Genomic DNA, 27,046 nt, shown 5'->3' on the forward strand with positions numbered 1-27,046 from the left:
GAAAATAAGTAAAAGTATCTATCTATATTTTCCGATATGATCTTATATATAGAAAATCATAAGGAATCCACTGAAAAAACTATTATACTCATTGAGTTCAGCAACAATCCAGGATACAAGATCAAAATACAAAAATCGACTGTATTTCTAAAAGGTATCAGTGAGCAAACTGAAAATTCAGTTAAAATACTGAATTTTAGGGACTCCTGGATGGCTCAGTTGGTTAAGCATCTGACTTCAGCTCAGGTCATGATCTCGCGGTTCACGAGTTCAAGCCCCACATTGGACTCTGTGCTGACAGCTCAGACTCTGGAGACTGCTTCAGATTCTGTGTCTCCCTCTCTCTCTCTGCCCCTACCCCACTCATGCTCTCTCTCTCTCTCTCTCAAAAATAAATTTAAAAATTTTTTAAAATTTAAAAAAATACTGAATTTGATGTACAAAACCATCAAAAACAATAAAATACTTTGGAATAAACAAAAATTCAAAACTTTTGCTCTGTGACTACAAAAATTATTGAAAGAAATTAAAGAAGCACTAAATAAATGGACAGACATCGTGTGTTCATGAATCAAAACACTTATTGTTGAGATGGCAACACTCTCCACATTGATCTATGGATTCAGTGCAATCTCTTTCAAAATTTTGGGTAACTCCTTTATCAAAAATGACATGCTGAACCTAAAATTCATATAGAAATGCAAGGAACCCAGATGAGCTGAAGCAATCTTGAAAAAGAACAAAGTGGGAGGCCGCACGCTTTCGATTTCAAAACTTACTAGAAAATTATCTTCATCAACACATGTGGTACTGGCATAAGGATAGATATATAGATCAATGGAATAGAATTGAGAATCCAAAAATAAACCCTCACATTTGTGGACTTTTGAGAGGGTGTCAAGACAATTCAGTAGTGGAAGAAGCAGTCTTTTCAGCAAATGGTGCTGGGAAAACTGGATATCCACATGCAAAAGAATAAAGTTAGACTCTTGGGGCACCTGGGTGGCTCAGTCTGTTGAGCGTCCAACTTCGGCTCAGGTCATTATCTCACAGTTCGTGAGTTCAAGCCCCACATGAGGCTCTGTGCTGACAGCTCAGAGCCTGGAGCCTGCTTCGGATTCTGTGTCTCCTTCTCTCTCTGCCCCTCCCCCGCTCATGCTTTGTCTCACTCTGTTTCTCAAAAATAAATAAATGTAAAAAAAAAAAAAGTTAGACTCCTACATCACACTGTAATGTTAATAAAAAAATTAATTCAAAATGGTCAAAGACTTAAATGTAAGAGCTAAAACTATAAAACTCTTAGGAGAAAGCATGTAGGGGAAAAAGTCTTCACGATATTGAATTTGGCAGTGGTTTCTTGGATGTGACATCAAAAGCAAAGGCATCAAATGGAAAAACAGATAAATGTGAGTACATCAAAATTAAAACTTAAAAAAATACTTATTCATTTTTGAGAGACAGAGAGAGGCATAGCACAAGCAGGGGAGGTGCAGAGAGAGAGGGAGACACAGAATGTGAAGTGGGCTCCAGCCTCTGAGCTGTCGGCACAGAGGCCCATGCGGGCCTCGAACCCACAAACTGTGAGATCATGACCTGAGCTGACGTCGGATGCCTAACTGACTGAGCCACCCAGGTGCCCCTAAAACTTTTTAAAATACTTATTTATTTTTAAGATACAAAGAGAGAGAGAAAGACAGAGTGCGATCGGGGGAGGGGCAGAGAGGGAGGGAGGAAGGGGCAGAGAGAGAGGGAGACCCAGAATCCGAAGCAGGCTCCAGGCTCTGAGCTATCAGCACAGAGCCCAACATGGGGCTCTAACCCGTGAACCGTGAGATCATGACCTGAGCTGAAGTCTAATGCTTAGCTGACTGAGCCACCCAGGTGCCCCCGAATTAAAACTTTTTAAAATCAAAGGACACTATCAACAAAATGAGAAGGCAGCCCATGAAATAGGAGGAAATATTTACAAATCATATATCCTATAAGATATTAATATTCAAAATATATAAAGAACTCCTACAACTCAACAACAACAAAGAATCCCACAAGCAAAATACTTGAATAGCTATCTCTTCAAGGAAGATATATAGAGGGGCGCCTGGGTGGCTCAGTCGGTTGAGTGTCCAAACCTTCATTTCAGCTCAGGTCATGATCTCAGGCTCGTGGGTTTGAGTCCTGCGCCGGGTTCCAGGCTGAGTGTGGAGCCTGCTTAAGATTCTCTCTCTCTCTTTCTCTCTCCCACTCCCCTCTCCCCTCCTTGCACGCTCTCTCTCTTTCAAAAAAAAATAAATAAATAGAAAGAAGATATACAGATTAGCACATGAAAAGATGCTCAACATCACTAATCATTGGAGAAATGCAAATCAAAACCACAAAGAGATAATCACTTCGCACTCATTAGGACAGTAGACTATTATTATTTCTTTTGAAAAGGAAAGTAACAAGTGTCGGTCAGGATGTAGAGAAACTGGAACCCTTGTACGTTGCGGCTGGGAATGTAAAATAGTACAGCCACTTGAAAAAGTTTGATGGTTCCTTAAAAAGTTAAACTTGGAATTACCATATGATCCAGCAATTCCATTGTTAGGTATGTACTCAAAAGAATTGAAAGCAAGAACTCAAATAGCTAACTTGTGTATCAGTGTTCATTGCAACATTATTGGAAACCAGCAAAGGTGGAAACAACCCAAACGTCCATCAACAGATGAATAAGAAAATGTAGTATATCCATACATTGGAATACTATTCAACTTTAAAAAAGAATGCAGTTCTTATACATGCTATGACATACATGAACTTTGAAAACATTATGCTAAGTGAAATCAGCCAGAAACAAAAGGAAAAATATTGTATGAAATCAGCCAGAAACAAAAGGAAAAATATTGTATGATTCCACTTATATGAGGTACCTAAAGACAAATTCATAGAGACAGAAACTAGAATAGAGGTTCCCAGGGGCTAGGAGAGGGGGAAATTGGGAATTATCATTTAATGGGTACAGAGTTTCTGTTTGGGACACGGTTTCTGTTTGAGAGTGGTATCGGCTGTACAACATTGTGAATATACTTAATTCCATTGAATTATATGCTTAAAATTGGTTAAATTTTATGTGTATTTCACAATAAAAATAAAGCAGTTAGACCCCCGATTTCCCAATTCTGAGAAGCTAAATGAATGACTTCCCACGCGAGCAGAAGACTGGAGGTAAATCTGTGGAGGAAGCTAAAGAGAAGCCTTCTGGACTGGAAGGTACAAAACACAACTGGGGGCAGGACCACCATACCAAACAGGGAAATTTTGTGAACATTTTCATACTTCATGTTGAGCCCTCGGTTGTCTTTTCCCACTCACTTTCCGGGGCACCGACACCAGACAGACACCCTCCAGCAGGGAGATTGGAGGAATCACTCCATGGAGAGTCAGAGCAGTTCAAGAGATAAGAACTTAAAATACTGACATCATACTGTTCCATAACTCAACATCCCAGGCAGTCACCTATCACTAAAGCCCCTAGTTAATAAGTCCCACTATATGCACAGATTCATATTTTCCACTGCTAGATAAGGCAAGACAGTCAAATACCACTTGAATATTGAGGATGATCACCTACTAAGACAGAAACCAAAATAAACAGGAATAGGTATCTTGGAGGAAGCAGCAATTATACAAGAAGAAACTAACATGGGAACTGAAGTATATTGTTAATATCCTCAGAGACATAAGATATTGTACCATGATACAAGGCCAAGATGTTTTGTAAAAACAAACATTCAGAGGGCTCCGAGAAATTAAAAACATGACAGCAGAAGTGAAAAATAGAATTTAGAAAATAATATTGAGGAACTGTCCTAGAAAATAGTGTAAAAATAGACATATAGACAGGAAAAAATAGGTCAGAATAGTAGATGACAAATCAGGAGCTCTAACATACAAATGACAGGACTTCCAGAAGAACAGAGAAAACAAAGAAATTGCAAAAAATAATTCAACAAAAATTCCCTAAAATGAAGGATATGAATTTCTAGATTGATCTGTTGAGTGCCCAGCAAAATGGATGGAAAATTTATCCATATCAAGATGTATCGTCATGAAATTTGAGAATAATGAGAACAAAGAGAAGATACTCCAAGTTTCCAGAAGGAAAACACAAAACAAACAAACAAACAAAAAAAAAATTGGGCCTGTACCAGCGGTAAGGAATAGAATGGCAGCAGAATTCTCTATGGCAACATTAGATACCGGAAGACAATGACTTTAAAATTCTGAGGAAAAATGATTTCCAATCTAAAGTTCTTTACCCAGCCAAACTTCCACGTTAGTAGAGAGTAAAATAAAGACACTTTCAAACTGATAGGACTTGGACATTTTATCTTCCATATACGATTTCTCAAAATGCTACTGGGGCCAGACTTCGCCAAATAAGTGAGTAAACCAAGAATGAGAAAAGATGGGATACACAAAACAAGGAATCGAATGCAAGAGACCGCCAAAGGGAAATCCTTAGGCGGCAGCTGTGCAACTAGAGGTCTAGAAAGCAACCAGTCCAACCCTTTTTAAAAAAGATAAAATTGACAAAATTGCTCATGAATTGGAACATATTAAGAGAGAGAGTTTAGGAATCCATCAATGATAAGGACATTAAAAAGCAAGAAAATTAAAAACAAGGGCAGTTATCAACTCCAGGAAGTTAAAACGCTATTCAGAAGGGAAAAGTCACCATAGTATTATTATATAGCTCAGCTGTGACTAGAGTTAACATAGTCATAGTAATACAAATGCTCTGGCCAAAATTTTGATTTATCTTTACTAGGGGTTTGAGGGGGCAGTGAATATATGGGAGGTGAGGAAAAGGAAAGAAAGATAAAGCCTTATTCTTTCAAAGTAGGAGATCAGCATATGATACCTAAAACTGAAAAACCTAAAAGCATCAAAATAAACACTTGGTTACATGGTTGTAAATACTAAAGTGTCAGCCAAGAGACGTGAAAGTGGTTGCTTTGGGGATGAAATGGAGGCAAGTGGAGTCCCCTGCATTTGGTTATGTTTGTAGAACTATTCGACTCTGTAAAATAATGCACATTTACTCCTCATAAAATTAACACCACATCGTAATTTTATTTTTCAATGACTGCAAAAGCAAAACAAAAGCAACCTCATGCTCCAAATAAAGCTCTAGGTTTTCCCGTTTGCTACTCAAATCAAATGTCTCTGAATTTGATATTCTCATCTGTAAAAATAGTTACTATGTATAGATTGAAATAGACTGTGAATACAAAAGTGCTTGAAAACTACAAGAGTTGTTTAAAAACAACTTAGAGGGGCGCCTGGGTGGCTCAGTCGGTTAAACGGCTGACTTCAGCTCAGGTCACGATCTCGCCGTCCGTGAGTATGAGCCCCGCGTCGGGCTCTGGGCTGATGGCTCAGAGCCTGGAGTCTGCTTCCTATTCTGTGTCTCCCTCTCTCTCTGACCCTCCCCTGTTCATGCTCTCTCTCTGTCTCAAAAATAAATAAACGTTAAAAAAAATAAAAAATAAATAAATAAAAACAACTTAGAATCCAAAAGTTTGGGATCCTCCACATGCATTTATTTGATCACGTGTGTAGCAGGGAGCGAGACAGGATGACCTCAACGCACGTGAAACTAGCGACCTTACCCTGAACTCACCTGTCTAGTAACTGCTCCTACCCCTACCTGCTCCAGGGGGTGATCTTTTCTTTGGGCCTGTGACCTCGGACAATTTCCTTAGCTTTCCTGAATCTCAGTTTCCCTACCTGGGAATAGTAAAGCTACTCCTGCGAAGTGGGAGTGAGAAACAAACGAAAGCCTAATGGAAAGTCCTTTGTTTTGGTGGGTAGGTAATCAATGCTCCCTAACTTCAGGGCCGCCCCGGGCGCGCGGGACACCTAGGGCCTTGGAGAAGCACGCTGAGAACTTCTGCAGCCGCGAGGATCCGCAGTCACTATGGCAACCGGAGATGCCCGGCGTTCCCTAGGTAGCGCGCGGAGGAGCGGAGAAGGCCGGGGGCAGCCGGCGAAGATCCCCGCGGCATGAGGCGGGAGGAAGCGGTGGCGGTGACCTCGGTGGCGGCGCCGGAGCCGGTCCGCGACGGGGAGCAGCCTCGGCCGCCGGCAGGACTGGGGTGCGGGGCGCGAGGGGATCCCGGCGGCGGCGGACCCCAGGAGTCTTGCAAACAGCGTGAGTTCCCCTCCAGTCGCGCACCCGGCGCGGAGGGACGTGTGGCGTGCAGAACGCGTGAAATGGGGACTGGGGGGAAACCGCAGTGAGACTGGCTGGGGCCAGGAGGGTTTTGGAGGGAGGGGGCAGAGCTGCCGTTTCGGCAAAGGCAGGGGAGCTGATGGCACTGTGGTCGAGAGGATCAGGTCCCTTTCCCCAAAGCCTGCTTCACAAAAGTCTCCCTGAGCCCAAGTAGCCTCCAACCTATAGGTAGTGGCATTGGCCTGGAAGGTATTGAAAAAAAAAGTGTGTGTGTGTGTGTGTGTGTGTGTGTGTATACGTGTGTATAAATTATAAAATTGTAAATATAAAATCTGCATAGAAAATATTATAAAACTATAATTATAAAAATCTGTAATATATAATATAAATTTAAAATTGTATATAATAAATATATAAGAATATATTTATATATAATAAATATATATAAATAATGCAAATTATTTTATATACGAAGTATATGTAAATAATATAAATATATTTATATATAAAATACGTATTATATATTAATATATTGCTATATAATTCCATATGTTATGTACAATTATGTACTATATATTGTATATGAATTATTATTTATATCTAAATAATATATATTAATTTCTATATAATAAAATGTATAGACATTTATAATCTGTATATATAAATTATACACACACACACACACACACACACAGAAATACGTAGATCATTTTTGCCAATTCCTTCATTTTACAGACCAGGAAACTGAGGTCTAGATTAGAGGAAATGAAGTGACTTTCCTACAGTCGTTCAGTCAGTGCTGGAGAAATACTTAAAACACTTAAACTCACATCTGTTGGACTCTCAGTTCATCAATTGTTACTACCTGAGGCTTTTAGAATCTCACAATTATGGGCCACATTTCAACACACGGTTTCCTCCTTTGCCCTGCCGAACACACAAACAATATTCAAGTGAGTAAAGGCAGCTCTGGTCCAGTCACAACCAACCTGGCTGAAACCTGAGTCTGCTCCAGACCTCAGCACTCATCCATGTTGTTCCGCGAATTTACAGATGTTTCACAGCCCACTTGTGCTCTACAGGTTTTCAGTGAGTGCTGAGGAATGATGATGGTGAATATCATAGGCCAAAAGAGGAACACCAGCAGTTTCTAGCCCTTCTGCATTGCCTCCTTGATTGCCTCTCTAGGGACCGGCCTCAGGCTCTAGCAGTTCCTTAGGTGCCCAGGCAGACCCCAGGAGGGAGGGGTGGGCTCAGCTCCCCTGTCTCAGGGGGCCACACACTCTGCTCCCAGGACACCTCATTAAGGACCCGCAGAACCTGTGTCTCCTAATGAAAGGGCCTCTTCCCTCAGCATCAGCCCCACATTCCTTGGATTATTATCAACAGCATGCAGGGGTCTTACTTAGAGCAATGAAATCTAGTATGTTTAAGTGTACAGTATATTTAAATACATCCTTATTCTGACTAAAATTCCATCTGGGAATTTTCCTTACTGCATGCCAGGCATTGGGCAAGCTGCAGAGAAGTGAGTAACGAATTAAGGCATGTGTCCAAACTTTCAGGAAGTCACAAAGTCGGGGGTGGGGCATGTGGAGTTCTTGCTTCAGCCTTCCGGAGAATCTTCTCTGAGGGCCTCAGCCTAAGTAGAGCCAGGCTATTCACACCCACATGAAGTACCCATTCAATTTTCAAATGTTTTTTTGGAAAGGTCTTCAATCTCTCTGTAGTTTCTACTCCCTCATCACCGATCTGATCTGAAATAGACAGAGGTGAAATGAGGTCCTTTTCCAATGAAACACCCTTAAATTGTATGAAGGTGGATATTTGAGCAGCCACCAAATCTTTCATAGACTTCAGTGTCATCTTTAAAACTCTTTGGAGCTCTCTCACCGTGCTGGCTAACCTCTTCCAACATTCTCCAGTTTATTAAATCACTGAATCCAGTATTCCAGATGTGATCAGATTAGGCTAGCGTGGTGGACGATAACCTCCCTTGAGCTGAACCTTATGCTTCTATTAAACGGATCCAGGATCACATTAGCTGTTTTGGCAGGTACATTGTATTATTAATATACATAACAAATGCAGTCTATGACATCCTTAGTTTCTCTTTCCTCTTTCGTCCAATTGAAAACATTTGGAAACTTTTCCTACCTTATATTTATGCAGTTAATTGTCTCGTCCTAAAAACAAGTTAGTGTATTTATCGCCATCAATACCATTTTATGAAATTTAGCATTTCATTCCTGGTATGCAAGCAGCCCTTTGAGTCCTGAGTTTGCCATTCAGCAAGTCTGTGCCATTCTCACATTTGGTGAATTTATTGGCAATTCCTATATCCAAATTAGGAGGTGGTTCCAAGAGTTCCGAGTGGAGCCTCTAGAAGACCCTGATCTTTGCCATGAGTGCTCTGCCTCCTACAAATACACTTTATCAAATGCCTTTGTTGAAATGCAGATACATTATGGCTACAACATCCCCCTAATCTAGCTAGTGTAGTAACTGGGGTTTGGGAATCAGGTAGGCTTGGCTTTTAATTTTTATGACTAGGTTTGTGATTTCTGAGAGTTGCTTTCTCAACTATCAAATTAGGAATAATTATCCCTGCCCATAGAGTGATTTTGAGAAAGAGAAATAATATATGTAAGATGCTAACAATATATGTATGGTAGCATTCAATAAATTATAGCAATTGTTAATTAGCTCTTAACAAAAGAAAGCCATTTAGTCTGGGATAACATTGTTTTAAGTAGGTCCTTAAAACTTGGTGATCACTGTTCCGCATTGTCTGTGACTCAAAATGATGAAGATCAACATCCAGTTGCTATGTCAGAGTTTGTAGAATTTTTTCCTTTTTCCTTCCTTCTTTCTTTTCCTTCCTTCCCTCCTTCCTTTCTTCCTTTCCTCCTTCCTTCTTGGAGCAGGGAATATTTGCCTAGACTAAGCTCTTTCCCACTATAATTTTTAACAGTTCCTCAAAACCTTTAATGATTTCCTCCAGAAACTCTTGTAGGAGCACAGCTGAAATTCGTCAAGAGACTTGAACTTAGAGCAGGTGATCTCTTCTGTACTACTGACCGGTTACAGGATTTTCTTCCTTCTTAGCCATGGTTCCTACACCCTTTCCTTCCTTCAGCTCCTAATTTAGCCAAAAACATTTAAACCAAAGTTAAGATTGAGTAATGCTAACTGCCACCTCCCATTCATAGGACTCCTAACTTTTGGGAAACAAACCTGAGACCCAGAAAGTGTCTAATTTTACCTTGTTCATGTTTGAGGGCATGTTTGAGTTTCCATGACCAGGAATGACCCACACAGCCAGAGGCAACTGGTCTATTACCTCATTTGGACCAGTCTGTACACAAGTCAAATCTATTCACCAGTGTATCGGTTAGTCTGGAAAAGATGAGGCACATACTATTGTGAGTTAAAGTCACATCTTAAAATAGCTAAAGTATTTGGTTGTTTAGGTTTTCCATGGTTCCTTGGATTGAGCTTTTGAGTATTAAGATTAGAACTACTTGTTCCCTTACATTGACAAGGCTGCATTGGAATTCATGCACAAGAATAGTCTTTGAACTCTATCTAATTTAACCATGCTGAGTTCTGCTTGAACACATATTTGGTCTATTATTGTGCCAGATTGTGTTCTAGGACTCGGATGGACTGAACAGACAACATTCCTGCCCTACAGTATGTATGGTCTGGTAAGGAAGGCATATATTCAACTAGTAGTTACATAAATAATGGCAAATAAAGCAAATGAAGCCATATACAAATTGTAATAAATGAAATAAAAGAAAAGAGAGTATTATGAGAAAAAGTAACCTGGGACATTTCAAGATTGTAGAGTCAGGGAAAGTTTCCCCAAAGAACTGACGTTTTAGCCTGCACTTGAAATTTGAGTCGAAGTTACCCAGGCAAAAATATTAGGAGAAAGGCAGCTCAGGCCGAAAATAGAATGTACAAAGGCTTTGAGGTGGGAATGGGCAGAAGGGCCATGATGAAGCTCAGAGACCAAGAGAGTGCGGCTGACAGGAGAGACTGGGGCAGACAGTGTCAGCACAGAGCTCGGGGCGGGGGGTGAGCAGAAGAAATATTGCTAAAGTGCTTAGAACAAATAATGCAGTCCTCCACAATAGCAGTGATATCCTACAGGGCCAGGCTTAGAGGCCAGGAAAAAGTCATATGTCCATGTGTGGTTCATTACTACAACTCAGGTTGATCTCTAAAAGTAATGATTAAATAATGCTGGGGCTGTTCTGTGTCATGTATCTGGATTATAAACTTCATGCACACATGTGTCTTATTCATTGCTAGGTCCTCTGCCCCTAGCCAAATGCCTGGCACAGAGTAGGTCTGTACTAAGGGTTTATTGAATAGGGGCTTCTCGGTGGCTCAGTTGGTTAAGTGTCTGACTCCTGATTTCGGCTCGGATCATGATCTCACGGTTCATGAGCCTGAGTCTTGCTTCCGGCTCAGTGCTGACAGTGTGGAGTCTGCTTAGGATGCTCTCTCTCCTTTCCTCTCTCTCTGCCTCTCCCCCGCTCTCTCTCTCTCAAAAAATAAATAAACTAAAAAAAAAAGGGGATTTATTGAATAAATGAGTTACCTTGAAGCTAACAAAGGAAACTCCATCTATTTCTTCATAATACCTGAAAAGAGGTATCTGAAACTCACCACAAAAGTTCAGAAATTATGTGACGGCCAAAAGTCCCAAAAGAACCAAAAATTACAATGAAAGGGATTTTTCCAAAATAGAGTCTCAAGGGGAAATCATCTGCTCTCTGTATGGAAGGATGTGTCCTTTTAGAAAATAGTTATTCAGTGGGCATAATGGCCAGCAAGTTGGGCGTAATTGATGATAAGTAACTAATTTGATTAATGTCTTTACAGGGAAGAAATTCTTGTATTCAGAACCACATAAGCGAATTAAGGAAGTACTGGAAGAAGAACTTTATATTAAAAGAGATGAATGCCACATTAAAAACCCACCTGCAGGTAATCTCAGTGACAAACGAAGTGTAGTTTTGAAATGCAACAGAAATTACCTATTTGATGGGAGAGTGATTATTTTATTGATTACAAAACCATGACTATCAGAAGAAAAATGGATCCTTGGGAAATTCTTGAGCTAATTGTATAATTAGTTCACCTCTGTGCAAATAAGCTTATATTTAGGAAAAAAATGAGCTGGGCGTCAGCATCTACATTGCTGCCCCACATTTTTGGTGGAGTTATTTAATTTAATGAGAAGTAGAATTTTTGCCAGGAAAAGCACAATAACATCTTCAATCTTTATCAATATAGGTATGACCAATAACAGTGGTTCCCAGAGTTTCGATTTCATCAGAATTACCGGGGAGAGCATGTTAAAAGCAGAACGCTGGGACTCATTCCTACAGTAACTGGCTCAGTAGTTGGGGGGTGGGTGGGGAATGGGCACAATTTGCATTTCTACCGAGTTCACGGTTGATGTTGAGGCTGATGGCGCAGGGACCAATTTGAAAAATCGCTGACCCAGAAGAATCAAAGTCGTTTAAACAGGTCAAAAAATCGGGGTGCCTGGTGACTCAGTTGGTTGAGTGTCTGACTTTGGCTAGGGTCATGATCCTGCGGTTCATGAGTTCAAGCCCCGTGTAGGGCTCTGTGCTGACAGCTGGGAGCCTGGAGCCTGCTTCAGATTCTGTGTCTCCCTCCCCCTGCCCCTCCCCTACTCATGCACATGCTCTCTCTCTCTCAAGGATAAATAAACATTAAAAAATTTTTTTTAAATAAACAGGTCAAAAAACCATCCAAGAATTTTATTGTATATACACATAGTTTATGGGTTATATGGTCTGGGTATTGATAGTTCTCATTGATGGTTTGGGAAAAGATAAGCTCTAGAAGCCCAGAATCCCTCACAGATGTTATTTCGGAACCACTGGAGCCCCTTGTTTTCGTGATTCCTTCTCAGTGACTACTGGGTGCACATTTCATGCTTTTCAAACAATCAGGTTTTTATTGCAAATCTCTTGGGTGCCAGCATTCCTAGAGGAAAGAAAAGAACTGTAAGATGTGACTCCTATACTCAGAGAACTTGACATTTTCTGAGGAGGATTGTTGAATCCGCAGCAGGGCCCAAATTCTCTAAGGATTCCCAAGAGCTGATGCTGCAGGCCCATAAGTGCATTTTTTCAGACTCTCCAATTTTTTTTTCCCACTTTCCTTCACAGAACCAGCCATACAAACAGATTTTAGGCCTCCTCTATTGCCCATTCTTACGAAAGAAGAGACCAGCAAAAAATGGCCAGTTTTACTGATACTGTGTCTGGAAGGAAAATATAAAGTCTGAATGTAGAATGCTTCTACTAAACTGCTTCTCTGGAACTCTGCCTATATGTACAATTTCCCTAGTGGTTAACAAAATTTTTAAGTCTTACACTGTTTTATTTTGGGGTTATTTCATATACGCGCTTATAACTCTATAATGTATATACTAGCTAGATATTGTATTATTGTTATTGGTTACAATTGATTTTTGACAATATAAGCGATTAGGAAATATGATATGATTTATAAAAAATTCATTTTTCTAAGCAATCTTTGCAAATATCCTTCCTATAAAATAGAAATGCTTGGGCTGCATTTTTTGAAACAGCCACCAGAGGTCGCACAGTGGGGGGGGGGGGGGTCTTTTAGTCCAGACTGAGAACAGTCTCTGGAAGATTAAAGTTTTATATATTTTTATTTTTATGTTCATTTATTTATTTATTTTGGGTTCACCATCCCTGGAGATACTGCAATACCAGCTCGATGTGTGGACGGAGAGAGCTCCTATTCCATCTCCCTGCTCCCCGAATCCACTTAACGTATTGTCCTCAGGTAGAGGACTTACCAGGTATTTTAACTGACCAGAACACACACTGCATTTGATCTGAGCCAAAAGCCCGAGAAGCGATGGAATGTTAAGTTTTAAAGGGGCTTTGCTTATGGAAAACAGGAACTACTGATTTTTTTTTTCTTTTTCTGTTCTTAAAAAAAAAAAAAAAATGAATAAGGCTGGCAGCCCTGTGTCCTTGGCCACAACAGGGAACTGGCACAGGGAGGGTGCTTAGTCTGAGTGTTGTCGCTCTGGGCCAGCCACTGAGCCTCCTACTGCAGGGTTTCCAGTGACAGTGACAGACTCCTTTGAATACACGATGAAAGCGATCACTTCTCTTTCTGGAGAGCACAGCTTGTCCCATACACGCAGACCTCTGCATAAAATTTTTAGGGGCTAGTACGGCGCCCATAGCAGCTATTCCTACGTGTTAACGGTAAGCACACTAGACCCGTTGCTTCCACTGCTGCCCTTACTGTTTACTCCTTCACCCATTGCAAATAGGCTTCTGTTTCCGTGAATCCAAGGAAACTGTTCGTTTCCAGATGGTGAGTGACCTTCCTCTTGAAGGTCAAATCCGATGATCTTGAAAGTCAAATACAGCCCCCAAACTCATCACACTCAACTTCTCTGTAGCACCTGACAGAATTGTTGACTCCTTCCCTTTGAAAAGACTTTGTCCACTTAGCCTCCGGGTCACCATGCTCCAGTCTCCTGGTTTTGCTGGTGCTACTCTTTGTCACCTTTGCTGGCTGTCCCTCCTCCTCACCTCTAAACTTTGGAGAGCTCAGTCACAGGCCCTACATTCATTCCTTGAGCGATCACATCCAGCCCCGCTGCGCTCATGATTCCAAGATTTGTATCTCTGGCCTCTTTTCCCCTCAGATCCCCAAAGCATAACTTAACTTCCCGCCTGGGTGTCCATTAGGCCTCTCAAACTTAACGTGTCCAGAACAGGACTCTTATTCTACACCACCCTTCAACAGCTCTTCCCCATCTCAGGACATGACATCACCATCCACTCCATTGCTTAGGCCCAATATCTAAAAGTCAAATCTTCAAACTTCCTATCCAGTCCCTTAGCTAATCCTGTTAAGTCTACATTGGAAATACATCCTAAATCTCCCCAACTGCAGCCTCGTCCAAGCCCCTTTCATGTCTTCCAAGCCCAGTAGTAGCATCCTATTACAGCTTCTACTGCTGTCCCCCCCATTCTGTTCTCTACACAGAACCCAGAGGGAGCTCTCACAACATAACTCGTTGCACATCGCCTCCATACTCAGAACTCTCCGATGGCTCCTTATTATTCTTAGTCGAAATCCCAGTCCCCTTGTGTGGTCTGCTCAACTTCTGAAGTCAACCCTTATGCTTCCCCACCCCACCGTAGCCACACAGATTTTCCTGATGTTCTGGAACATGCCAAACCCCTTCCCACCTCAGAACCTTTACACTTCGCCCAGACCATCAAATGTCTTTCTCCCTTTTCCTTCAAGTTTCAGCTCAAATGTCACCTTCTTGGAGGTAACGTCTCTACCAGGTTAAAATAGAGACTACCCACTCCTCCAATTACTCTCTAACGTTCTATACCACTTTCTTCTTTCCACTCTTTAAAAAATTGCTACCTGTAATTAAGTATTTATTTGTATACTTCTTTATTGACGACCTCTCCCACATAAGCTACCTGAGGATGGGGGCTTTATTTTGCTTACTACAAATCCTCATAAAAGCCACGTGATGTAGGTATTATGATCCCCATTTTATGGATGAGAAAACTGAGATTTTGAGAGGTTTTTGCTGTCCAAGGTGATGCTTTAAGTGGCAAAACCAGATTCCAAACTCAGGTCTGACCCCCAAATCCCATTGGGTTTTATGCACTATAGTGTTTCCAGTGACATGTTATGACTAAGTCCCATGGGTACGGTTCTGCCCTTGACTGGCTTGAGATTTCTGCAACGAGGCATAGTTGATACGTCAACTCATAGATGAGTTCTCTCCTTAAACCTTGTTTCTTCCTCACACTCCTTGGTACTAAAACGTCCTTATTCTTCTCTCACTTCTCTGCATGTTTCTTTTCATCCTCCTTTAAGAACTTTCTCCCACACATCCTCATCATCGAATATTAGTGTTTATCAGGGTGTTACCCACGGTTTTCTGATTGTTCCATTGGCTTTCCCTGGATCATCACCACTATTCCCACTCTTTCTACCACTACCTCATTATGATGTGCCTGTGTCTGAAATCTGTGTCTCCAGGCTAAGTTTCTCTTAGTGGATGTCCCATGTGCAACATCAGCACGTCCCAAACAAAACTCATGCTTCTCCTTGGTTTATTCCTTCCTATCCCAATGCATGACGTGGCCTCATGTCCAAGTCCAAAACCAGAGAGCCACCCTCCATACCCACTCCACATCACCACGTCCCACATCTAGTGAGGCTGTCGGGGGTATCTTAGTTTGGGTCAGGATCCCTAACTGTTGACTTCCCTGGCAGGTTCATCTTGCAAGCAGATAGACATATTTATTTGTTCTGCGTTGTAATTTTTGAATATATGAACCAGCTGTCAACATTTTAAAAACCAGGACTTTTTACATACAAATCTAGATGTTTAGATTATGTTGGGTGAAGAGGGACAAGGGAGGAGAAAGAGAGATGTGACGACCAAGTTGATGTTCACAGCTGGCAGCAGTGACTGGAGTTGGGTTATGCCACCCTAGCTGGCCTGCCCACTCTGTTCCCCCTTGCGTGTGAAGTTCCCCAGTCAAGTGGGGCATTTCACAAGCTATGTTCACACGTCCACTGCAGACTTTCTCCTTTCATGGTGGAAATGGGAAAAAATGTGTTTCTCTGGTATCCATGCCTCCAACAAAAGTAGAACAAAATAAGAGTAGGAGAGCCAATTATTTCTACCTCTGGCCTGCTTTAAATAAAACATCTAACTAGTAGATACACTATATATATACATATATATACAGATATATATATCTCTACATATATGTATACATGCATCTACATATATACAGATATATATATAATATATACATGTATTATATATATTTGAATTTATGACTATAGATAAACAATCTATACTATTTCTTAGACATACCCAAGTCTAGGAGGCGCCTGGGTGTCTCAGTCGGTTAAGCCTCCAACTTCGGCTCAGGTCATGATCTCGCGGTTCGTGAGTTTGAGCCCCCCTTTGGGCTCTGTGCTGACAGCTTGGAGCCTGGAGCCTGGTTTGGATTCTGTGTCTCCCTCTATCTGCCCCTCCCCTGCTCTCACTTTGTCTCTCTATCTCTCTCTCTCTCAAAAAAAAAAAAAATAGACATTAAAGAAAATCTAAAAATATCTGAATTCTAAATATCTAAATCTAAATTCTAGGGACCCCAAGGTATATATGCATGCATGCAAGCATATTTGTGTAGCAAGGGATGCATTAATTGGGTTTGTTTGAATTCCACATCCTCTCACCACAATCGGATTGAGGGAAGTGAGATTTCAGTAAGCATCCAGGCTGGAGTTTCCCTCAACTGTCGATAAAGCACCAAAACGCCAGGTCACATAGCAAAGGGTGAACTTACCAAAGAGCTTAGGCCATTTATTAAGAGGGGGGTTGGCCTGACGTCAGACAACTTAAATCATAGCATGTTTTGTTTGTGACCGAACTAATGATGACAATTATGGAAGTGCCCAGAAGCACTGGACTTAGTTATTTCTGTGCTTTTTCTCTTTTCCTCTGGTTGAATGAAATCGGTGTAAGATCAAAATTTTCTTTTTCTTGGGTTGAAGGAAGTAAATAAGAAGTCTAAGATGCATTAATTAGGTTTTTTTAAAAAAATTTTTAACATTTATTTATTTTTGAGACAGAGAGATACAGCATGAACGAAGGAGGGTCAGAAAGAGGGAGACACAGAATCTGAAACAGGCTCCAGGCTCTGAGCTGTCAGCACAGAGCCCGACGCGGGGCTCGAACTTGCATGACCTGAGCCGAAGTCAGCCGCTGAACTGACTGAGCCACCCAGGCGCCCCATAGGTTTTATGGACATGTAACGGAGTAAACATTGCCCTTATTTTGGAATACTTTTGTTTGGGTGGCAGTAGGAGATTCAGGTTTGTCTTCTGGGGCCTTCAGCGAAATGAGCTACCTAGTTGTTCATGTGGTCGTGTTGTGGCAGCGGTTACTAAGAGTTGTGACGATGGGGGGGGGGGGGGTGGGGAGCCTGGGTGGTGCAGTCGTTTAAGAGCCCGACTTCTGCTCAGGTCAGGAACTCGAAGTTCAGAGGTTGGAACCCTGCGTCCGGCTCTGTGCTGACAGCTCAAAGCCTGGAGCCTGCTTCGGATTCTGTGTCTCCCTCTCTCTCTGCCCCTCCCCGTCTCATACTCTGTCTCTCTCTCAAAAATAAAACAAGCAACAAAAAGCGTTGTGATGACGTTGACATGGGCGAGATATCCCAGGTGGTTGTTACCCCTTACTTGGATCTGGGGAAGGACATCAGTGACCACAGGAAACATGGGCTTCCAGGCTGCTTAGCCCTCTCTTCTCGGGGATTTTGATTCTTTCCTGGCTCCTTGTACAGAGATAGGTGGGCTCAGTGAGAAGCATTGGAGGCTGGGGTAAGGGGTAGGTGTGGGTCCAGGGCGTCTACATATATATGATGGTGGCGGTAATCATAATAAGTATTATTAGTAACTAATAGTATTACTATTATATTTTTGCGGTTTTTATAAATTATATCTTTCAACCCTTGCAATGACCCTGCACTCTTATTATTCCCATTTTGCAGATCTGGAAGCTGAGGCTCAGGGAGGTACAGTGACTTACCCTTTGTCACACAGTGCGAAAGGCTTTTCAGAAGCTGATGTCCTTGCTCTCAGCCATTGGCTTATAATGTCTCTTTTAAAACATAAGATTATTGGGGCTCCTGGGTGGCTCAGTCAGTTAAGCGTCTGACTTCGGCTCAGGTCATGATCTCACAGTTTGCGAGTTCAAGCCCCGCATTAGGCTCTGTGCTAACGCCCAGAGCCTGCTGAGCCTGCTTCAGATTCTGTGTCTCCCTCTCTTTCTGCCCCTCCCTTGCTCGCACTGTCTTTCTCTGTCTCTCAAAAAAAATGAATAAATGTTTAAAAAAATTTAAAAAATATTAAATATAAGATTATGTTTTCTGAGGTTATTATTATTGAAATTGTATTGGTAGCAGATAGTATTCTCTTCAGTAAAAGAAAAGCTGTCACAATCTTTTCCAAGTTCTGCCTCAAGTTAAGTTCAAACTGGAGGTAGAACAGTTGTCAGAGGATTTACACATTCCTGCCAGATAAGGACAGGGTCTGGCCTCTACTCAAAAACAGTCTCATCATCCTGACAAACAAATGCCATTTTCTGCTCAAATCTTCTGTCAGATGAGAATGGAGTTCGGGGGCTGGGGGAGGGCACCTGGGTGGCTCAGCCAGTGAAGTGTCCAACTCTTGATTATCGGCTCAGGTCACGATCCCATGGTTTGTGGGATCGAGACCCACATTGGGCTCTGCACTGACAGCGGGGAGCCTGCTTGGGATTCTCTCTCTCCGTCTTTCTCTGCCCATCCTTCTCTCTCTCTCTCTCTCTCTCTTTTTCTCAAAACAAATAAACTGTAAAAAAAAAAAAATTAAAAAAAAGAGAATGGAACTCATGGGAAAGTTCCAACTTATGGAACGTTCTGGATAGGTAGGAATTAGCCTATATCATCATTCACATATTCTTAGTGACTCCCTGAAGATTTCCCCCCTCCTTACAACTTTTTAAAATGAAGAGGTAAGCTTGTGAAACAGGTATTATCATTTATCATTTTACCATTTATCTTAAAACTATTTCTACATTTCTAAGAACTTCTACAGAGGACTTTGTGGAAATACATTAATGTTTTAATTTAATGTTTTCAAGTTGCAAGCGCTTTTATATTTTCCTGGCTACAACCTGCAGAGGTTATAGTAATCATGAAAAATCCGATTAATAACACTTACTAGTTTTCTGTTACACAACATTACCTTTTGCAATGACTTTCTGAAGTGTCCTGCCAAATCCATTAACTTGTGTCTATATGTCCCAGAATGCATAAAAACTTAATTTTCAGCTTTGTTTATTTATTACAGTTAGTACCAATTTAGAAAATGTAAAACATCGCTCAGCAAGTGTGGATATGTTTGTTATTCATTAATTCATTCAACAAAAATATTTTGTGTGCCTACAATGTAAAGGAATTTACTAGACACTAAAGGCACGTTAAGGTAATTACAGAGCCTAGGAGTCACCAAAGATGAATTTAAATTGCTTAAATTTTTCTTCCTGCTGTCAAATCTCTTGACGATATTTACACAAAGGAAGCCCATATGATATGGCTCTAAACTGGCTTTTCAAGCTCCAATGTTCATTACTCATAAGCAGAGACAGCTGAAGGGAACGAAAATATTCTTGAAGGGCAAACTTATCTTCCCTGAAAGACCAGGCCAGGTCCTCCTGGCTAAAATTTCTAGCATAAAGTCATGGTTTAGTAACCTTAACATTCAGGACAAACACACACCTAGAAAGGTCTCTGAGTAGAAGGGGTTGGGGGCAGAGAAGGGAGGAGGGAAGAAGACGCTCCTGAAGATTCTGAGCTTCCAGAAGGGATTGAATTGCTTCCTCTCAGCTGCCCTTTCCTTTCCAGGTTGCGTGCCAGCCCTGTGGTCTCCCTGGCCCTCCTCCCCTCTTTGTCTTTTCTTCGTGCTCTTGGAATGCACATGCCCAGAACTGAGGGAGTTGGATTTCTCTTTCAAGAAGCTGCTTCAAAAGGCACTTGTGCTTCTTTCTAGGCTAAAAAAAAAAAAAAAAAAAAAAAATTAAAAATGCTTATTCATTTTTGAGAGAAAGAGAGAAAGAGACAGAGCACAAGCCGGGGAGGGGCAGAGAGAGAGGGAGACCCAGAATCTGAAGCAGGCTCCAGGCTCCAGGTTCCAAGCTGTCAGCACAGAGCCTGACGTGGGGCTCGAACCCACAAACTGAGATCATGACCTGAGCCAAAGTCGGAAGCTTAACTGACTGAGCCACCCAGGTGCCCCTCTTGGCTTCCTTTTCTCCAGTTGAACATATCACCATCTGTAACTTCTTCATCCAAACATCAAGTCAAATCAAAGCAGTGCTGTTTTTTTTTTTTTCCCAGCAGCCTCTTTCCCTGAGTACAATAAATACTTACACATAACTATATTTTGCTTTGATTTTTTTGTCACACATTACTGAACATCTGCATTTACATTTGAGGTGTATTCCCCAGTAAGTTGTAAACCTCCAGATATTCCTGTGATTGCATTTGAAAGCTTAGTATTAGATTAGTATGATTTTTCTATCAAATTTAATGTGGTTTTTCTACATCTGCCTCCTGATTTCAAATGGTTTTTCATTGGCCAGAACTTCCCACAATGTGGAACAAAACTAAACCTATTCCCTTGGTTTCTTTAAAAAAAAAATTTTTTTTTTGATGTTTGTTTATTTTTGAAAGAGAGACAGACAGAGGGTGAGTGGGGGAGGGGCAGAGAGAGAGGGAGACACAGAATCCGAAGCAGGCTCCAGGCTCCGAGCTGTCAGCACAGAGCCCAACACAGGGCTCGAATCCACGAACTGTGAGATCATGACTTGAGCCAAAGTCACATGCCTAACAGACTGAGCCACCAGGGCACCCTTATTTCCTTGGTGTCTTACCAGTTGTTGTACACAGGGGGTATCTAATAAATATCTGTGAACTCCTAAATCTGAGAGCATATTACCCAGAGGCTAGAGAGCAGCTCTTTTCTGTCTCTAGACAGGATAGAAGAGGAGGAAACTGGGTGGAACAGTGCGGAAAGATTTAGGTTAGGTATAAGGAACAGCTCAAACTTTGTAAGGTCTTAACAGAAGGAGACTGTGGAATCTTCACCGAAGGTCTTTGAGGGAGGGGGGAAATCTAACCTTGCCGGCTTCAGCGACTCCATTCAGGAGTGGGGAGGGGGAGGCAAACGCTGACAACCCGCTTGGTGAGTCAGCTCATGGATTGTGCCTGTGGAAATAGAATCTGAGTCCCTGCTTGGATAGGAAGATTATTGTCCCTGTAAAACTAATAGCTACCATTTATTGAATACAAAGCACTTTATTTCATCCAAATCCTATAATAATTCTTCAAGCTAAGTGTCATCCCTATTTCAAAGCTGGGGAAACTGAGACATCGTGGGTTAAATGACTTGCCCAAAGTCATACAACTGCTAGGTGGTGAAGCAAAGGCTGAAACCCAGATCCACCCCTGAACCCAAACACCGTGCCCCTGATCACCACATGGCACCGAATCCTTTAGGGAGGAATCAAATGTTAGCGTGGAGACCAGTGGGCCGCCGTGGACCTGTGGAGAATACTTGGCACTAAGATTTGCAGCTTCAGAGATGGTAAAAACAACACATGGCACTAACCTGAATAACCTTACATGACTTGGGTCACAGTTTTCTGCATGGTAGATTTTTACCAAAAGCTTGTTGATTGACTCTCGAGAGCCAAACAAATGCTTTTAGGATATGGAGGACGATCCAGTGCAAATCAATGAACTAAAACAATACTTACCGAAGGATGTCAGGACTTAAAACTGCCGTCTGCTTTGTATCAATGTGTAGTCGTCACGTCCTGAATATTTTGCTACGGTGTTTTTGCTGTGAGCTGGTTGTTTCCTTCAAGGGGAGATTAAATAGCATCGAGTGCAATGTATTAGAAGATTGTTGAATGTAGTTGACGATACGGTAGCTTTTAATTATATTATCTTTGGAAATATTTTGCACTTCTAGGAAATAAATCCGAATCAGATAGGGTTGGCTGCATGAAGTCTATGTATTAACTAATTTATTACTGATCCTTTGTGTTTTGTTATGTATGTTTCTATATTGACTTTTCATCTATTTCTTTAGGGCCAGTTAAATTATCTAATTAATAGCACTATAGAGGTTTAATTGCCTGGGGGATAACTGAATGAACAAACTGGAATAAAAGATCAAATACTAAAGACCTTGGGTGGTTTGATTAATCACACAAAATAATGCTCCACCCAAATGACTGGAAAAATAATGACCACATAAACACTTGTAAAACATTTTGCGCTAAAAAGAAGCTAATAATTGTCATCTTGCTTTTGAAAATATTGACAGTGGCCCTGGAAGGGATTTGGAGCATTAGAAGGAATCTCCCTGTGGGAGTCTTGAAGCCAGGACTGCGGAGCAGAAACAGTATGCTGCCACAAGCCAAGTACTATTCGAGGCACGGAGGGCTGGGAAGTAAGATCCGGACACTCCTGACTTCTGCTGAAGCCCCTGAGGGCGCCGATTAGTTCACAGACCAGCGGCGCATGCTTTATTTCAAGTTCTCAATCAGAATTCAATCTTCTTTTGGTTTGCTTCTCTCCGGTTGCCTTTAGCTTAGCCATGTAACAGCGTGGAACTCAAACAGTAACAATTCAGCTAAGCAAATTATCCCACCGCTACAAGAGAAGGTCATCCTCTGAGTTGTACTCCTGACCCTTTCCTTTTTATCTAAGGAGGCCTTTGTGGCACACGGCCAGCCTCGCTGGGGAGGCATCTTGGGCTGTCCCTTTTTCCAGACGGATGATCTTTGCTTACCAGTGGAAATGGGGAGAGGGAAGAGGAGGGAATTAAGGAAGAATCAGACTACTACTTTGCTTGGCTCCCTTGGTGTCACCCCATTTGAGGTAAAAGGCCACCAAGCTGGGCCCAGCGCACTGTTCCTCACAGACACACATAAAGGTTGAAACAAAATATTATTCATTCCTCACTGTCATAGTCCGTGTCTGCCAGGAAATTGGTGGCAGGATGTGGAGAAAGCAGGGGTCTTGGCATGGAAGCAGCGTAAGTAGTGTCCAGATAGTCTAGGGACCTGAGATTCGGTTTACAAATCCTAAAAGTAGCTCTACAAATGGGAGGTTACCCTAGGATGAAAAGAGATAAGTGGGTAAATGCCAAGCTTCGGTAGTGCTGTGTTGTACTTATAATTCCAGACTCCTTATGTATAATAATCTCCTGAATTTTTACAACCACCACAGGAAACAGGTACGATTCACTTGATAGGTTAGGAAACTGAGGCACAGAAAGGGTGAATAATTTACCCAGAGCCACTCAGCTAGTGAGTAGAGGTTCCGAGATCAGAATCCAGACAGCCAGTCTCCAGGGGCCTTTAAGCACTAGATATTAGAGCCTCTCTGAGTCAAACTGTGCCCAAGAGCTGGGGAGTCTGTAGAACCTAAGAGTGGGGTGAGAGCTCAGAAAAAGTGGCACAAAGGAGGAGGGTCTCCTGGGAGGCAGTCTCTAGGATCTGATTCAGTAGGGAGAAAAATGCAGTCACTAAGAGACAGAGACACAAGGCTAAAGAAAGAAAGAACCCTGGTTACTAAAGGGGACTCATTGTAGCAAAAAAGGACCAGTATGGAGACATGGGTTCAATAATAAAGGACTAGTGGCCACCATTTGCCATGTGCCAGGCACAACAGTTAAGTGTTTTATATAGCTATGTAATCCACATGTTCACATAAGATGTGAGCTTTAATTTCCATTTTCCAGGTAAGAAAACTGAGGCACAGCGACATTACATTACTCAAGATCCTGTGTCTAGGCGGTGGTGAGGCCAGCACTACCAACCTGTGTCCGTCTGATTTCTGGGATGATGCTCTTAACCTCTGGGCCATCATGGCAGAGAATCTAGTCACTGACCCCGAGGGTGGAACCAGTGTGGGTGGGGTTCAACAGGCTGAGGGGATGTGGGGTTAGGATCCTGGGAGACGGCTCCACTCAAAATCCACAAAGATAGCAGTGTCCTGAAGTAATGTTGATTCAGCTCACGTCTGGGCCTCTTGCCCATCGGGGGCTGTTTATTTCAACTTTCCACCCAATTTGTCAGGTTCTAAGTATAGTGGGTAAATTCATCATTCCAAGAAAACTCACAAAGCAATTTATTTTAAAAAGTGAATGATTTGCTAAATGCCATATTATAAGACTGGTTTGAAGAACAAATTACCTTCACTTGAAGACATAAAAGTCCAATAGATGACCCAATTCATCAGTTGGGGACATAAGATTAAAAACACATGTGTTTCATTTTGACCATGATTACATTATTTTCATCTATATAAGTTAGGAGAGACTTGTTTATTGCTCCCCCTCATTTTTACTCATCCACACTTCCTTCCTAGCAGCCTCTAGGCCTCTATCGACAGCCCAGGTCAAGCACTAACAGTGATCATAATATCTTAGGTTATTATATCTATATAATCTCAGATTATAATTATTATAATCTATATATCTTAGATTATTTATCTTAGGTTCATCTCTGTAAGTTATCAGCTGCGTTTTGCCATATGAAATCCTACTATCTGCTATACAGATCACAGCTGATCATTCTATGCGAACCAGATTGGTAACAAGGAATTAGACTCTTCTCATCATCAATGAAAAAGGTAGACGTGAGGCACAGAAATATCATAGATGAACAAAATCCACAGATAGTTTTTAAAAACTGATCAGCAGTAAGGCATACGTATCAGAAACTCCATGAAAGCACAAACCACGTCTCTTCCACTAACGACCACATGCTTAGCAGGGTGCCTGGCAAAGTAGGTCCTCAGTCACCTTTTGTCATGAGAATGACCAGTGAATGACAAACCAGGAAGTACATGTTGGATGCCTACTCTATGTTCAGAATCATCTTGCTGCTAACTCACATGTGTCTCTCCCTCCACAAAAGTATATGGTTTTCCCTACTTGAGACTGCTAAATTAAATAGAATGCAAGATAGAGGGAAAAGCGAGGGGACCTATTGATTTTAGGGTGTTCATCATGCAAAGTTGCATGTATTGTGTAACAGCTTCGAACTGATGCTTTCAGTGACAGGTTTTCCACAGATTACAATATTTCCAGGGACTTCTCCCATAGAGTATACTTCAGTTAGATAACTCAACGGGTCCTCACCACCACCTTTTTCCTATTCACTTGTGCTTCTTTTTCTCTTCCTCATGCACAACATGGTCATTGTAGTTGTGACTCTTCCAACATTTAATACACGCGCCTTAAAATTTAAATTTAGAATCACGATCGTCTAATTGTACTTCTAAAACACGTTTCTGTTTGATACTGTGAAGCATCCGCTACCTTCCTCAGACCGACAAGTTTTATTCATTTCTTTGTATCGTTTCTTTCTTGTCGTGTGGCATATAACAACAGCAGCTAAAGTTGTCCAGCCCAGCACTTCTGAAGCTTTAATGTGCCTACAGATGACATGGGTGTCTTATTAAAACTCAGACTCCGATACAGTAGGTCTGGGGTGGGCTCTGGGATTCTGCCTTTCTAACCAGCTCCCAGGTGATACCAACGATGCTGGTCGCGACACTGTACTCTGAGAATTGAGGGTCCGGAAGACTGAGCGGCAGGTCCTTTAATTACCTGGATCACACGGGTGTGGCCTTTACACTCTGCTCTACCAAATGAAGTGCTGTTGGGAACATGAAATCAAATTTAGATTATAAGGGGGTTGGGATTGAGAGCATTTCCCCAGAGTAAAAACTTGCTTTATTTGTTCACTATTTTCTTTGCTCTAGGATAAGATGAATACATTTTTCCAGTGAGAAGAAACTTCCTTCTCCTGATGCCTGAAAAAACAAGAGCCCAAGCTTGTTTCACAGTTTAAGATGTGTAAAAAAAAAATGTATATTAGTCTGTAATTCTAATTATTGGTATTAATTCCCCTCTATAAATTAATCCGAGGCAATGGAAGACTATTGGCAAAGTTTGCTAAGCACCTGGAAACAAGGAAGAATATTATATTTACTTTTAGTTGGCACATTTGGAATACATTGAGTTGCTGATTTAACTTATTTTATTAAATGTGTGAAACATGATAAAACAAAGGCATGTTTACTGAGTCTTTACTTCGAGGTAAATATTATAAACCTTAACCCTTCCCTTAGTATAAGTATGTTCATCCATTAAAGCAAACAAACAAATGGGGCCCCCCAGGTGGCTCAGTGGGTTAAGTGGCCAACTTTGGCTCAGGTCATGGTGTTGCAGTTCGTGGGCTCGATCCCCACCTCAAGCTCTGTGCTGACAGCTCAGAGCCTGGAGCCTGCTTCAGATTCTGTGTCTCTGTCTCCCTCTGCCCCTCCCCCACTCACACTCTGCTTCTCTCTCAAAAATAAACATTAAAAAAAATTAAAAAGAAACAAATAGGGGTGCCTGGCTGGCTCAGTTAGTAGAGCATGCAGCTCTTGATTTGGGAGTTGTGAGTTCGAGTCCCATGTTGACATGGAGGCTACTTAATAAACAAAACAAAACAAAAAACACAAAAATAAATCCAGGTATAGGTAAAGGTTAGTAAATGAACCATGTAGACGAAAGTCTCAGAGACAACAATTTCAATGCTAGTTTGGTAAGCTCATCATTTCTCTAGAATTTGTCTACTAAACAGTATGGATTTTACTAATGCTATTGGGTTAAAAACAGATTAAAAAGAAGGAGGAAAAACTATTCTCCCCCTTCCCCTTGTCAAACGTAATACATGTGCTGTATAGAAAAATGGGAAAATAAAGGAATGTAATGGGAAACATATCATCTAGAATTCAATTCCTAGAAACAACCACCGATAAAATGTTGATATAATTTTATTCTTTTTTCCTACGCGTATGTTCCTTTTACATGTTTGAAATCACTCTGTATACTACATACATTCATTATCCCTTTTAACATAACGTCATACAATTTCCCATTCATTAAAATATAACTTTTTTTTTTTTAGTTAAGTAGCCACACAATGTCGCATGAGTTTCAGGTGTATAACATAGTGATTCAACAGTTCCATACATTACGCTACACTTTCCACAAGTGTACCTACCATATGTCACCGGGCAACAGTGTTACAATATCATTGACTTGTGTGTTTCCCTAGTG

General features: G+C 41.4%; 1 protein-coding gene and 1 non-coding gene across 3 annotated transcripts; one reads left to right on the forward strand and one right to left on the reverse strand.

Moving 5' to 3' along the window:
• The first annotated feature begins 6,003 nt into the window (after positions 1-6,003).
• Positions 6,004-26,002, forward strand: CD1H11orf97 (chromosome D1 C11orf97 homolog). Of its 2 annotated transcripts, none has more exons than XM_027040039.2 (4): positions 6,004-6,196; positions 11,117-11,221; positions 22,250-22,375; positions 25,702-26,002. In XM_027040039.2, exons 1-4 carry the CDS (start codon positions 6,049-6,051, stop codon positions 25,704-25,706), a joined length of 384 nt encoding a protein of 127 aa, XP_026895840.1. In that variant the 5' UTR covers positions 6,004-6,048; the 3' UTR covers positions 25,707-26,002. The 2 variants fall into 2 exon arrangements, with proteins under 2 accessions (XP_026895840.1, XP_026895839.1); XM_027040038.2 differs by having other exon boundaries at positions 6,005-6,196; positions 22,250-22,442.
• On the reverse strand, positions 12,978-13,164 carry LOC113593842 (U2 spliceosomal RNA). The gene has a single exon (XR_003414202.1). It is a non-coding gene; the product is annotated as a U2 spliceosomal RNA (small nuclear RNA).
• Positions 26,003-27,046: the final 1,044 nt, after the last annotated feature.

The sequence above is a fragment of the Acinonyx jubatus genome, chromosome D1, assembly GCF_027475565.1.
Source record: "Acinonyx jubatus isolate Ajub_Pintada_27869175 chromosome D1, VMU_Ajub_asm_v1.0, whole genome shotgun sequence".
Lineage (NCBI taxonomy): Eukaryota > Metazoa > Chordata > Mammalia > Carnivora > Felidae > Acinonyx > Acinonyx jubatus.

Excerpts from the sequence above, each read along its gene's own strand:
- CD1H11orf97 (XM_027040038.2), top strand. The coding sequence starts at position 6,049 with ATGAGGCGGGAGGAAGCGGTGGCGGTGACCTCGGTGGCGGCGCCGGAG. Across the intron at positions 6,197-11,116 it reads CCAGGAGTCTTGCAAACAGC|GGAAGAAATTCTTGTATTCA; the intron begins GTGAGTTCCCCT and ends ATGTCTTTACAG. Across the intron at positions 11,222-22,249 it reads CATTAAAAACCCACCTGCAG|TGGCCCTGGAAGGGATTTGG; the intron begins GTAATCTCAGTG and ends AAATATTGACAG.